The sequence below is a fragment of the Maniola jurtina genome, chromosome 19, assembly GCF_905333055.1.
Source record: "Maniola jurtina chromosome 19, ilManJurt1.1, whole genome shotgun sequence".
Taxonomy (NCBI): Eukaryota; Metazoa; Arthropoda; class Insecta; order Lepidoptera; family Nymphalidae; genus Maniola; species Maniola jurtina.
The window spans coordinates 11,273,095-11,287,500 of record NC_060047.1 but is presented as its reverse complement, the minus strand read 5'-3'; the positions used below and the strand labels follow the sequence as shown (position 1 = coordinate 11,287,500).

At 35.6% G+C, this 14,406-nt stretch overlaps 1 protein-coding gene across 1 annotated transcript in view; it reads right to left on the bottom strand.

Annotated features, from left to right (window-relative positions):
* The window catches only part of LOC123874864 (cell growth regulator with RING finger domain protein 1-like), a 54,953-nt gene extending 42,378 nt beyond the window's left edge, over window positions 1-12,575 (bottom strand). Inside the window, exons 1-2 of the mRNA XM_045920403.1 lie at window positions 12,079-12,575; window positions 10,696-10,838 (exon numbers count right to left, since the gene is read on the bottom strand). Coding sequence (XP_045776359.1) covers window positions 10,696-10,838; window positions 12,079-12,176 — 241 coding nt within the window. The 5' untranslated portion in view covers window positions 12,177-12,575. The remainder of the gene's footprint in view (window positions 1-10,695; window positions 10,839-12,078) is intronic.
* Between the last annotated feature and the right edge of the window lie 1,831 nt (window positions 12,576-14,406).

The window sequence follows — 14,406 nt, the reverse complement described above, 5'->3', positions numbered from 1 at the left end:
ACGCAATAACTACTGAATGGCTTTGGCTGAAAGGAGATCGCCAAAATTGGGCTAAATCGTTACAGACACCCCGTATACACCAAAAAATAGTAGATTTTTTTCTGATTATATATCACATTAAATATCAACAACTTTCTACGGTAATGTGCTAAAAATATATAAAATAAATAACCCTTAGAAACCACAATGGTAACGTTTTACTGGTTTGTACTCTGTGATCATGCTATATGTCTATAATCTATGTCATAGTCTATGTTAGTTAGGGATGCGATTCTTTTCGAAAAAAAAATCGATACTTAAATCGATATGAATCGAAATCTATTCGATATGATAAATAAATTGAATTTTTAATTTAAATATAAATTCAGATGTTAATAACAATAAAAATTGATTTTTCATCTATTAAGGAGAAGCGATGGAAACTGAGCATACAAGTATCTAGTGAGTTTTCGAGTAGTAAAAACACTGTGTTTGAGTACATTGATGATTGAACTAAGTAATTGTATTATTGTTATCACAACAGAACAAACTGAATATCGATTTTCTAGGGCTAAATATCGCTCCACTCGAACGATTCAGTAATATCTAAATCGATTAAAAAGTTCATTTTTTGGTTCAAGAAGTCGATTCTTTGAGTAATCGATTTCAGATTGCCATGCGCAATCCCTAACATTTTGACATTTTTGCTATACTCTTTGCATTCGTTTTTCGTACTCTTGCGCTTACGTATGTGTTCTCTTTATTTTCGCTTTTTTTCTAACGACTTTGGCTGTGATTTATGGACTTGGATAACCCCTGCTTTTGCGAACGACCTCTGCGTGTTTTCTTGGATTCCGATTTTGCTCAAAGACAGGATAACGATGAATTGTGTCAATTGCGGTATTGCTACTAATCGCAGCAATGCAATTGGAAGTGTTTTGTTAGAAGATCAAGCAAAAGAAAAAGCAAAAAGAGGATGAATAAAATGTTTAAAAGTTTTTATTTTGTTTTAATATAATTCCTAACCAATGTACCTAGTGCCTACTCATACTAAAGAAGTTTTTTTTTTATCACAATCACATTTTTAATGACAACCATTTCATTAGAGATCATTATTTTGGTCTTAAATACATTAAAGTAGAAAAAAACTTGTCATTTTTACCGTTTCATCAAGTAGGTACTAACCTAACCTAAGTATACCAAAAATATTTTTTTTCTCCTAATCCCCATTGAATTTTGAAAAAAATCTTTGAGATACTAAAATGTGATATATTTACCAATTTAATAGCACAAGAATCATTGCTGTAACGTATTTGGCCCAGCAATGTATGGACTTCTGGCGGTCTCCTTTGGAATGGAGATAGATAATATCCTGGATTAGCACATAGGCTACTTTTTATCCCGGAAAATCAAAGAGTACCTACGGGATTTCAAAAAACCGATATCCACGCGGGCGAAGCCGCGGGCATCTTCTAGTATTATTATAATTGCGAAAGAGTATCTGTCTGTCTGTCTGTCTGCTACCTTTTCACGGCCCAACAGTTTCGCCGATTCTGACGAAAGGTACAGGGTTAGCTTATATCCCGGGGACGGACATAGGCTACTTTTTATCCCGGAAAATCAAAGAATTCCCACGGGTTTCCTATAGACTCATCCACTTAACCGATTTGTATGTTTGGTACCGAGGTAGCTTGTGTCTTGTAAGTGACAGACAACTTTTTATCCCGGAAAATCAAACAGTTGCCACGGGATCTTAAAAAACCTAAAACCACGCGGACGAAGTCGCGGATATCCTCCAGTCAGAATATAATATTATGACGCCCAAGTAGCAATTGAAACTTTTATCTCGAGTAGAGACTACAGATGAACTAAACGTGGGTTGACTTTGCATAAAAGATTTGGATTTCTATCCCACGCACAGATTACACACCTCAATTCTGCCTTATTAGAAATTTATCAGAGCGACTTTGCGAGTTCGAGAATTCCGAAATAATCCGAAATACATTTGAATATCATTGGAATGAGGAAAAGGGCATAGGTATTTTCTTGTACTATGCTAATATTAGGAGGTTTTGTTGCGTGCAATTATTCCACTGCCGCAGGTTTATTATAAGCGGGATTTGAATCCAAATTGTCGATTGAATTATAATTTCTGAGGTTCTTGCGTGGGTTTCGAAAAAATATATAACCTAGCATCGATATATATTTTTTTATTTCTAGTTGATGCCTGCGACTCAGTCAGCGTTATGTTTTTAGGGTTCCGTACTCAAAGGGTAAAAACGGAGCCCTTTTAATGTCACTTTGCTGTCTGCCTGTCTATCTGTCTGTCCACGTGTCACAGGTCTCCAGCTCGACTCGAAGACGAAATGAGTTACAAACCTGTAATTTTGGTATTTGGTGTAAAATGTTGATACAGACTCGAATATTAAATTAAAAATTCAATATCAATTATGTGCGGAACCCTAAAAGAGCTCGCACTTGACCGTTTTTTTTAAAATACCGGTGAGTGAGAACTCCTTTTACTGTCTGGGACAAAAATAGCCTATGTCCGTTTCAGGACGCAAGCTACTCGTATGTTTGTGCCACGTCAAAATCGGGCGAATATGCCGTAAAAACATAACAGATTGACGGACGGACACACTTTCGCATTTGTAATATTAGTAGATATGGTTGTCTAGCGCGGTAATAGCAACAGTCTAAAATCTAACATTTTGCAGACCAGTTAGCCTTGGTTATAGGTATTTATTTTTTCAATAAGTAGCGTTATATGATTTCTATACAATTATTAAATACATATATCTACGTATAGTATTGTATGGTAATATAGGTAGGAGGTAGGTACTTTCCTTCCTTATGCTCTACTACATTTAAGAGCGCATAAATAATCTATACTAATAAATTAAATTGAAGTGTCGTGTCTGTTTGAACGGCCTAATCTTCGGAATGGCTAAACCTATTTTGACGGGACTTTCACAGACAAGTAGAGGATTAACCATAGGCTTCTTTTTTAACGGGCTTTGAAAAATGGAGGAGTTGTGTTTTTCTACCTATGTACACTGATATCTCCGAGATTTCTGAACCGATTTGCGTAATTTCTTTTAATCGTTAAGGGAACTTTGCCACATTGTTCAATAAAAAATTTGGATTCCAACTCCTCCTGCAGCATCAGTCCTGATGCTGCAGGGGATCTGACAAATCCACGCGGCCGAAGTTGCGTTCATCATCTAGTTGTAAATATATCAACCAATAAGCAAAGCCCGAAGTCGCGGACTTTATTTAGTACTATCTACCTCACGGGAGACTATATTGAACATGACGGAAGTAGGGCACCTAGATTTATTGAACATTATTTTAATAAGAATATATTGTTATGTTTACTTAAATAACACAAATACTTAGTACTAAAATACAGCTTTCCATGCATTTCAACCGAGAAAACCACCGCCGTATAGCTCTAATATTTAGATAAGTAGGTCTAGATGAAAAACTATGATGAAAAAATTGGTTGTCTGTAAAGTCGGTTTACTGACGATAGTTGAACGTGACAACAAAGGCCGATTGTGCTTCTTTGTCGCTAGTTCCGCGCTCTCGCTTGCACTTCAAGCCTTACATGGAACGCCTCAGAGCGAGGTAACGCCGCATGAGTCATGTTTTTTCGTGCGTGCAGCCGGCTCTATCGAATTATAAGACGTTGTCACGTCAAAACCAAGATGTGGAAGATGTTAAATGTCAACAATATTCTTAGACTTCGTCTGTGTTGGTGTTAGCTGGCGGGCACTCTGCGTTTTAGGAGTGTTTTTTTTTGTTAAAACTGACTGGAAAGCGCTCTAAGGGGGTGTCGTGCGTTATGTCGGCGAGCGCAGGCACAGACGGGGTCCATACTTGTATAGTTTAACTAACTTGTTACAAATAACTACAAACTTGACATTGGCTAATCTTTGTAAAGCCAGACGAGAGAGAAAACAATATTCTTATGATAATACTATGGTTACCTGTTGACCTTAAGGTAAATACCACAAAAAAAACTAAAAGATGAAACTGCTTGCTTGAAAAAGGTCTTAAGTTGACGTAACAACTAACTACAACCAGGAAATCCTTAAAACGCCAATCACTATAGTTTTTCATGATTTATGCGCGGATACTATAAAATATATACTTAGTGTCATAGGTTAGTTCAGTACCTTCATTTATTAGGTACAGGTTGAGTTACTTTTTAGTCACAATATAGACACAATATATATAGATAGTTACCTACCAAGTATCAACAATTAGACCTAGACAATGCCGCGATGCGATTCGCGTGGATTTAGATTTAAAATCCAGTGGGAACTCTTGATTTTCTAGGATAAAAAGCAGCCACTGTCCAGGTCTTTGATTATGTCCACAAAAAATTACGTTTAGCCGTTGCTTCGTTGAGGCGATTGAAGGACAAACCATCAAAGAAGCATCTTCACATTTATAATATGAGGTACTAGTTGATGCCCGCGACTTCATCCGCGTAGATTTAGGTCTTAAAAATATCGAGGAACTTTGATTTTCTGGGATGGGAAATCTCCGTCGCTGGATGCTAGCTACCTCTGGTCACACGTCGAAATCGGTTAAGCAGATGGGCCGTGGAAAGCAAGCAGACAGACACCACACTTTCCCGTTTATAATATTTATAACTAGATGATGCCTGCGACTTCGTCTGCATGGATTTAGGTTTTTTTATCCCGTGGATAAAAACTGCTTTTCCGGGATAAAAACTTGCCTATTTCAATTTCCGGGACGCAAGCTACCTCTATAGCAAATTACATATAAATCGGTTAAACAGATGGACCTTTAAGAATCCCATGGGGACTCTTTAATTTTCCGGGATAAAAAGTAGCCTAGATGTTCTTTTCTAACGCCGCTGTACCAAATTTCATCAAAATCAGTTAAACTGTTGGGCCGTGAAAAGCTAGCAGACAGACAGATAGACAGACAGAAACACTTCGCATTTATAATATCAGTATGGATGGATTAGTAGGATGTGTACTTGTGAGGTCAAAGGTTTTCAAGTAATCAATCATAGTACGTCAAAGAGGCTATAAATATTCTAATGGCCATGAAATTTTTTCAGCTTTTTTTGGAAAACTAATTATGCTAAAATAAAATGGAGACTTATTGCCAAGTTTCTGAGTAATTTATATTTACATACTAGCTGTGCCCGCGACTTCGTTCGCGTGGAATAGTGACTTTTCGCGCTTTATATAGCCACGGACGCTCAGGCGCGAGGCGCCGTGATTCTTTAAATTGACATAACTTTTTTATTTATGAACCGATTGACATGAAATAAACACTAAATCCTAAGTGAAGCTTACTTCAATATATTAGTGAAAACCGTATCTAAATCGAATAAGCCGTTTCTGAGATTAGTGTGCACAAACACACAGACAAACAGACAAACAGACAAAAAAAAATTAATTACAATTTTGGGTTCGGCATCGATATAATAACAACCCCTGCTACTTTTTTTTACAGTGCTAAGAAAAAATATAGACTCAAGCAGATATAGAACTTTAATTAAAAAGATAGTAATGATACTTTAAATAAGATATACTAGTAAAGTACTACAAGTAGTATTAAAACTAAATATTATATTTATTCTTGTTTGTTTTTAATAATAACGATTTTTTTTTAAACATAGTCTACGACGTGCCTCAGGCCCTGAGAAAAATTATAAACTCAATGTCTCTTTTGATTTCATTTTAATTAATATTGGGTCCATTTTCCCCTATTTTTAAGCACGTCTATCAGTCTATCAGACATGCTGTCTACCAACTTCATCAAAACAGAACTTGAAATTTCAGCCCATGATAACTCCAGTCTTTCTTTAAGTTGATGAAAATTTGCGATTGGTGCCTTATTTTGGTCATAAATATTCCTTGCTAATATGCCCCACACATTCTCGATTGGACTGAGATCGGGGCTTGCAGGTGGCCACTCCAATATCTGAATCCCAAACTCTTGAAACCATTGAATAGTAGTAGATGCTGCATGACATGGTGCATTGTCTTGTTGGAAAACCACATTGCAATCTTCAATTAAGGTGATAAAAGGCAATAAGTAATCGTGAAGCAAATTCTGATGACCGGCAGCGTTCATTCTACCTTTTATGTTGGCTAATTCGGTTTTCTGAGTCGGGAGATACCAGCCCAAACAATGACAGATCCTCCTCCCTGAACTTGTCGTGACATAATTTTTTTTTCGAATCTTAAATCGTGTTAATAGTAACTGAAACTGTCGGGTTCATCAAGATTAATTTTTTTTCGTCACTAAAAATCACATGCTGCCAAGTATCCGAATTCCTAATGTACTTTTCTGCAAATGCAAGTCAGGCTGCAATGACTGCCTAACTTCAATACCGGTTTTTTAAAATACTTCTGATACTTGAAGTGTTCAGACTGTACCATCCATTTCCTCACAAGGCTAGGATGGCAGTTCAAGTTAAATTAGCGCCACCAGGCTTGAAGATGACATCCCCGTTTTAGAAAGTTTTCTCATCACAGCTCGTTTTACAGTAGGTGCGTAATAAGAAGGTCACCCTGATCGTATTTTCTTGCCATAATTTTCAATCACCTGTTTCAAAAAGTTTTTAACTACACTTTGAGATTTACAAATCACACTTGCTATTTCTCTTTGCGTTTTCCCACAACTTCTTAAGTCAATGATACTTTGTTTTTCAATATCGGTCAATTGTTTACCATGGTGCATAGCGAAATGGAACAAAATGATTATAATAATAACATGATTAAAATAATGAAGATTAACTGAATCTAAAACGATGCCGAAAAAAACACAACGTTACTCCAGCATTTCTCCATAGAGACTGAGTTTATAATTCGTCACAGCTCACACACGGCTTACGGGCAACATGTTACGCAAAATTGCGAAATAAAAATACCTACAACAAAAATAATTATGAATTTATAGCAAGTGTATTGTGTTTTGTGGTTTTCATATTGCTTAGTAATTTTTAGTTAATTAACATATTAGTTAAGTTCAAATATTAAGTTGAGTCTATATTTTTTCTTAGCACTGTATATATTTCCATTGTACAGACACCACTTTTCTACAATTTTATTATATGTATATAGATTATGTATTATAAGTACGTATACATACTAGTGGTTCGTCCCGAACTCCTCACGTGCTATGAATTCAGAGTTCGGACTTACTGTACAATATTAACTATGACCCTGTTAACGTTGTGTCTATGGCATGGTCTATGGAGTCGAAACGTGGACTATCAGAGCTAGAGAAAGGCAAAGTTAGACCTGTTTGAAATGTGGTGGTGAAGGCGAATGCTACGATTATTGTGGGCTGACAAGCGCACAAATAGGTATATATTATGTTGTAGCGAAATGGCATAGTCGTTTTAACATCTCCCGGAAGTTATCCATATCCTAAAGGAAAAGCAAGCTGAAGTGGCAGTGGGCAGGCCATGCTTGTGGTAGAGGCGATGGCCGTTGGAGCCGGAAAGTCCTTGAGTGGAGACCGCGTTTAAGCAAACGTAGTGTGGGACGCCCTCTAGCACGATGGACCGATAATATTAAGCGGCTGGCGGGAAGTGGCTGGATGAGGAAGGCTGAGGACCGGGTGTGGTGGCGCTCTTTAGGGAAGGCCTATGTCCAGCAGTGGACGTCCACAGGCTGATGATGATGATGATGATGAAGATGAAAGGAAAAGGCCAACTCCCGGTTTACTCCCGACTTTCCTCCATTTGTTACCAACGGCTGCTTTCTTATTTCGGACACATCATGCGGCTTGGGAATAACAGCCTCTCGAGAAACTGATTGTCAGGGACAACACTGAGGCAGAAGAGCAAAAAAATAATACTAGTCTTAATTAATTTTGTTATTAGTAAAGTAGATAATATTATTATGTACGTATTAATAGAAGTTATGTTAAGATAATATCCTGTATATTAATTATCTTAGTTTCTGCTAATCTTATATTATAAGTAATTGATGTTATATACAAGTGCAAAATTAAAAATTTATAACACCCTCGACAAGTGAAGGTTACAGTAACTAGAAAAGAGCTGATAACTTTCAATCGGCTGAACCGATTTTCTTGGATTATAGCTAAGAACACTCTCAATCAAGCCATCTTTCAAACAAAAAAAACTAAATTAAAATCGGTTCATTAGTTTAGGAGGTACGATGCCACAGACAGATACACAGATACACACGTCAAATTTATAGTTATAACACCCGTCTTTTTGGGTGGGGGGTTAAAAACGGTACCTAGTTACCTAGAGTTTTATTTCAGAAATACAGAGTACAATCTAAAATTATGATATTGAAAAACTTCTGAGGAAAATCCTTGTTATTATAAAAAATAACTGCTGTAATTCCTTCAAACAAAAGTTAAATATAATTTAGTAAAGCCAAGGGCGGCTTCCCTCGGCCCCTTGTAGTAATTTAGGTTACATGACCTTTGCTTTTCTTTTCTTAATATTTTAGTTCGAAAAACTGTTGTTCATTACATTTTCTGTATTTTTGCATTATTCTCCTCTACCGATAATGTTTTCGATTCTTCGATCCGTTCAAGTCAGACTAATTAGATCGATCCATTCAAAGGCTGAAATCTATAAAGCGCACTTTGACTTTGCTCTGACTTAAGATTGAGTTAAAACGAGACAGATTTATGTGAGAGATATAGCTCTGTCTCGTTTTAACTCTGTCTTAAGTCTAAGCAAAGGCAGAGCGCGCTGTATAGATTTCACCCTAAGTTGCATTGAAGTACTACAAGGCTAATATTTTATTTAAGTGATTCATATATTTTTTTAAATTACTTACACTTTTTTGAGTTATATTTAAGAGTTATCATAATATATTTAATTTTATTAATCATAATTATATGCTTAATAGTTGATGCTGGTGACTTCATGAGTGTAGATATAGGTTTTTTTTAAACTCTTCGATTATCTAGGCTACAAAATAGCCATGTGTTCAGTTAGGTAATAAGTAAAGAGCCAGGTCAGCGTATAAAGTACCCCATTCCAAGTAGCCAAATCAGTTCAGTCATTGTTGCATGAAGGAGTATAATAGATATTACTAGATGATGCCCACGACTTTGTACGCGTGATTATTATCACACTAATATTATAAAGGTGAAAGTTTGTGTGTGTGTGTGTGTGTGTGTGTGTGTGTGTGTGTGTGTGTGTGTGTGCGTGCGTGCGTGCGTGCGTGCGTGCGTGCGTGTGTGTGTGTTTGTTACTCCTTCACGCAAAAACTTCTGGACGGATTTGGCTGAAATTTGGAAAGGAGATAGTTAGTTAGATAGTTAATATCCAGGATTAGCACATTGGCTACTTTTTATCCCGGAAAATCAAAGAGTTCCCACGGGATTTCAAAAAATTTAAATCCACGCGGACGAAGTCGCGGGCATCATCTAGTATGTGTATATATATATATATATATATATATATATATGTTTAAAAAATCATGCGATTACCATGGTTTTTACGGGATAAACAGTAGCCTAATACAAGGTATAATCTGTATTCCTTTCAGCCAAACTCGTCCAGGAATTTTTGTGTGAAACAGTAACAAACATACAAACTTTCGCCTTTATAATATTAGAGTAAAATGATAACAGATAAGTAATAAGTAAGATAGTACATAAGTAATGAAAATATAAGTAATATAAGTTATCATGTACATTACGATTACCATGCGCCTATGATACGCAATGACAAAATATTGTAAACAGTTATTAGTTATGACATGTTATTAAGTAAGTAATTAATAATTATATCTCACAATCACTACTGATGAAATTGTAATTAGTATTTTATTTCGTATTGTTAATTACATAATTGATAAGAACTCATCAAATTAAAATTAACATTAAGCTTCAATTTAGCAAGTATAAGTTTTAGAACCTTCATATTATTATTAAAGCATTATGCACTAAGGATATATAAGTACTTATGCTTAATAGTTACATCTACCTATATAATATGTTATAATCTTTGAAATATAAGAAATTAAATAAATAATTAATATAATAATTGCTTCAAGATCCATTTGTATGCAAATGAGAATGATATTAAATGCTTAAGCTTTTTACTGAGCTACAAAAAACAGATTGAATGATAAACAAACATACTTTCAGATCTATATAATAAATGTATATGTCTTTTTATAATATGAGTACTTAACTAATTTCCCTTCTTAAATCGGTTTTAGGTGGCACCTTACTGTAATGATAAAAAGCTTTTCGGTATGGCTTTAAATGCTTTTATTAACCCCCGACCCAAAAAGAGGGGTGTTATAAGTTTGACGTGTGTATCTGTGTGTCTGTGTATCTGTGTATCTGTGTATCTGTCTGTGGCATCGTAGCGCCTAAACGAATGAACCGATTTTAATTTAGTTTTTTTTGTTTGAAAGGTGGCTTGATCGAGAGTGTTCTTAGCTATAATCTAAAAAAATTGGTTCAGCCGTTTAAGAGTTATCGGCTCTTTTCTAGTTTTCTTGTAGAAAAGAAGGTTAGATAACCGTTAGGTTCATAATATTATGTCAATAGACAAATGTCAAGCTGTAAAGATGGACGTTGCCTAAATACATAATTATTTATTTGAAACTTGAAAATGATGTTTTGGAAAACTCAAATACGTCGTCGTCGATCGTCGGGGGTGTTATAAATTTTTAATTTACACTTGTAACTATTATTACTTATACATACTGCTGTATCCGATAGGCTGATTCTCCTGCAGTTTGAAGGTGAAGGGTATGTGGACTCGCTGCATGAGCAGGCGGGGTGGCTGCATTGTTCGCGGCCATGTGTCCTCCCGCCCTTCCCCTACTATACCTATAAATTCCATGTTCCTGCAACAAAAACATAAAATACTCGCTTATTCACCTTTTAATTGCAAAGCCTTTTCCACCTACTTTGTCTGCCTTGATTGAGATTTTATAATAGATTTATTTTATTTTGAGATTGAGGTTTATTCTATTTAGATTTATTACCACTTCCCACTATCTATTTCATTGTTTTCTCCCTAGCGTTAAGGTTGCCTGGAAGAGATCGCTATTTAGCAATAAGACTACCTTTTTGTACCTACATTTTAAGTTTTCTTTTTTGTGACCTGCCATTTGGGTGTTGTGGTGCAATATATACATATGTGTCTAAGTAAGTGGTTAAATCTTTATGGAATATCTCAAATTTCTAGACTCAATAGTTTGAGCTAGAGGGTGATAGGCAGTCAGTCAGGTTCAGTCTGTATGTTATGACACAAAACAAATAGTGACAAAGAAACAAACAAATGAAAAAATTGATAGCTAGCACACTGCAATCAAACTTGCTGGCAAGTCATGATGCTACCTAATATGGAGCGCTCTGTGTGCAGTGTGTGAAGCAAATTGCTTTGTATGTATCGGTGGAATTTTGACTATGGGCCCAGACCTTATTTATGAATCTTCAGCCATATATCAAATAAGAAAAGTTAAAGGTAAGAATTTTTTAATTGAAAATGTCAAAATAAAACTTATAGCTATGCACAATTCCATGCAGTCATGATTTGAACAGTAATCAAGTAGATTATTACTGTTCAAGTCATTGAATTGTGTCAAGAATACAGGCTACATAGTACATATTTAACCTGCACAGCCAGGCTGTTATTTTGTGTAAAAAATTTGCCAGCCCTACTGTGACTAAATTAGGTTAATTTATTTTTTAAAGCAAGAACACATCTTTAATCCCATACAAATTACAATTCTATATATTTTGCTGCTTAGAGTATATTTTTAGAAAGCGAATAAGAGTTGACTGTATTAATTATAGTTGTTAGCATTGAGAAGTGATAATAGGATGATAGTTGAGCTAATATTGACAACTTTATGATGCTATCTGTTATGAAACTCGTGATTGCTATAGTTTCTATTATTAGTTTATTTTATTATTCTTCAATGTTTCCTTCAATGAATACGAGACCTAATCTATTTTTAAGACTTATTGTTATCTGATAATTTCAAGTGAATGCTGCCAGCTGGGTTCAAAACAAACACCTATTTGAGCTATCGTCACATTTTAGTACCATAAATATCATAAAATTTAACTCTAACTCACCTTAGGAGTATGACTAGCATCATAAAGAGGGCAACGAGGGCCCCAATCATAATAAATATATTTGGCAAGTCTGCCAAAGTTACTCCCGTCGTGCCCATTTTGCACCTCCAAATATATCACACAACAAAAATTACACACACCCGAGTACGAAAAACTAAAGGACACATCGGTTCACATCACAATAATGAGCACAAAAATACACACACATGCTATTATCTTCACATTTTTAGCTCTGAACAATCTATTCTTTCCATCCAATACTATCTTGCGAATTTCGTCAACAATTCGCGAATCGCGAGGGATTTTATTGCCCAATTGTTCCACGCAGCTGCACTAAGCAATAACCCACTATATGGCTATAACCTTGCCGATAACAGATCGTTCTAAATAATGTTTCTTGCGACTTTAATCATAACAAAAACATTGATCGAAATAAAACTCTCGCGACGCACCACTCCGTGGAACGTAATTTGACAGAATGATGAGAATTGAGAATGAAATTGCTGGTGACAGTGACAGGACTGACAGGTTGGAAAATTGAATGAATGGAAAAACGTCGACCAATTGTTAGAAAGAAATAAAGCATGTCATTGCATGTGTTAGAATGAAACAGAGCATTGCCACGTTTAGTTAAGCTATTAGATACAAGATGGCATTAGTTCCCTTATTTTCAAAGGTAATTTTTTTAAATATGAACATGAATAATATTACGTAATTATGTGTATTTATTAGTTATTTAATTAAGTTTAGGCATCTAAATTAAAGAAATATTGGATTTGAACATGATTTGAAACTCAAAGTTCTCTATCTAAAACTTAGTGTAAGCTCTTCATGAATGACGGCAATTGTGTCGTTTTAGTACATCAATGTTTTAGGTCTTTTATGCACATGGTCATAGACGTAAACACATGTTTGAATATGTTTTAGGCTTTTGGTGAAAGGTTTTTCCAGCTTCAAACGTTTTTACTAATTTCTGTTTAGTGGCTGAGACTTCGGCCACGGTAATATTATCTTCAGTATTCTAACTCGGCCGTTTCTTTGAAATAAATACCTACAGCTGCGCGGTACGTAAACATGCGGTAGGGCTGCCCGCCGCCAGTAGTTTAATTACATTTGCCTACTTTGTGTTTCCATCTAATTTTGTGATTGTAAATATACTTTTTTTTATATAAACAAATACTTTGTGAATTGCATAGGAAATGTTCAATAAAAATGCGTGTTGTTTTTTGATTGGTAGATTTAATTAAAAAACTATGTTTATGATTGAATAACAAATCGGTCTTATACATTTGAGACCGAAAAATATTTGCGACGTAAGAAATATTATAGAATATTTGAGACGTAAGAAATTAAACGAACGTTACGAATTATTAAATTTTAATGTTTAAAAAATCCGCATTCTAGTATAAAGCTTTTAATCAAAAATTGTTTTGGGCAACATGGACAAGATGGAGAAAATGGAATATCTTTTCCTTGGTTATAGATACCTGCAGCTACTTTACAATTTATATATTTGGTTTTAAATGAAGTTCGGAATATTTTCTCCATTTTTTGCATATATTTCATAAAATCATCGCTGGGTACAATCAAAAAAGTTTGCGAATTAATCTTATTGTAGTCCCGGTACCTTAAATACCGACATTCTGAGCTGAAATTGTGGCTTCTTTGATCGGGTTTCACAAACAACGAAAAAATCGCGTGGTTATTGTTAGAAAAACAAAACACCGCTCGTTCGTCACTGCGGCACAGTCGCGACTGTCTGCGTGTCGAGCGCCTGCCGACGTCGAGGTGCGTAGGTATAGCTCGCGTTTCGTCCATTTGTATGAAGTTGGAATACTGTATACATACCATTACCGTGCTTCGGCCGTGGCTAGTTACCAGTTACCCACCCTAGCGGCAAAGACATGCCACTAAGCGAAACGTTCTGGTACGATGCCGAGTAGATACCGTAAGGGTAGGTATGGGTTTAATAAAACTGCCATAAATACCCCCATCAAGTTAGTCTGCTACCATCTTAGACTGCGTCATAAGCCACCACCAGGTGAAAGCACAGTCAAGGGCTAACTTGTAATGGAATAAAAAATTTAAAAAAAATCTTTACGCAGCAGGTGTAATCTCAGTCATACAATTTAAATTAGATACTTTCCCTAATTCTACTAAAATAATATGGTAACCTTGACGATGCCGCTATCATGATAGTTCCCAGCTCCTCGACAATTTACAGCAGATATATTAAACGACTGCTGTACGAGTAGTTGGCGTTCAGACCAGGGTCTGATGCTGTGCACGAAATAGTTTTCAGGATCTTAGCCCTATTAAACTTTGGTC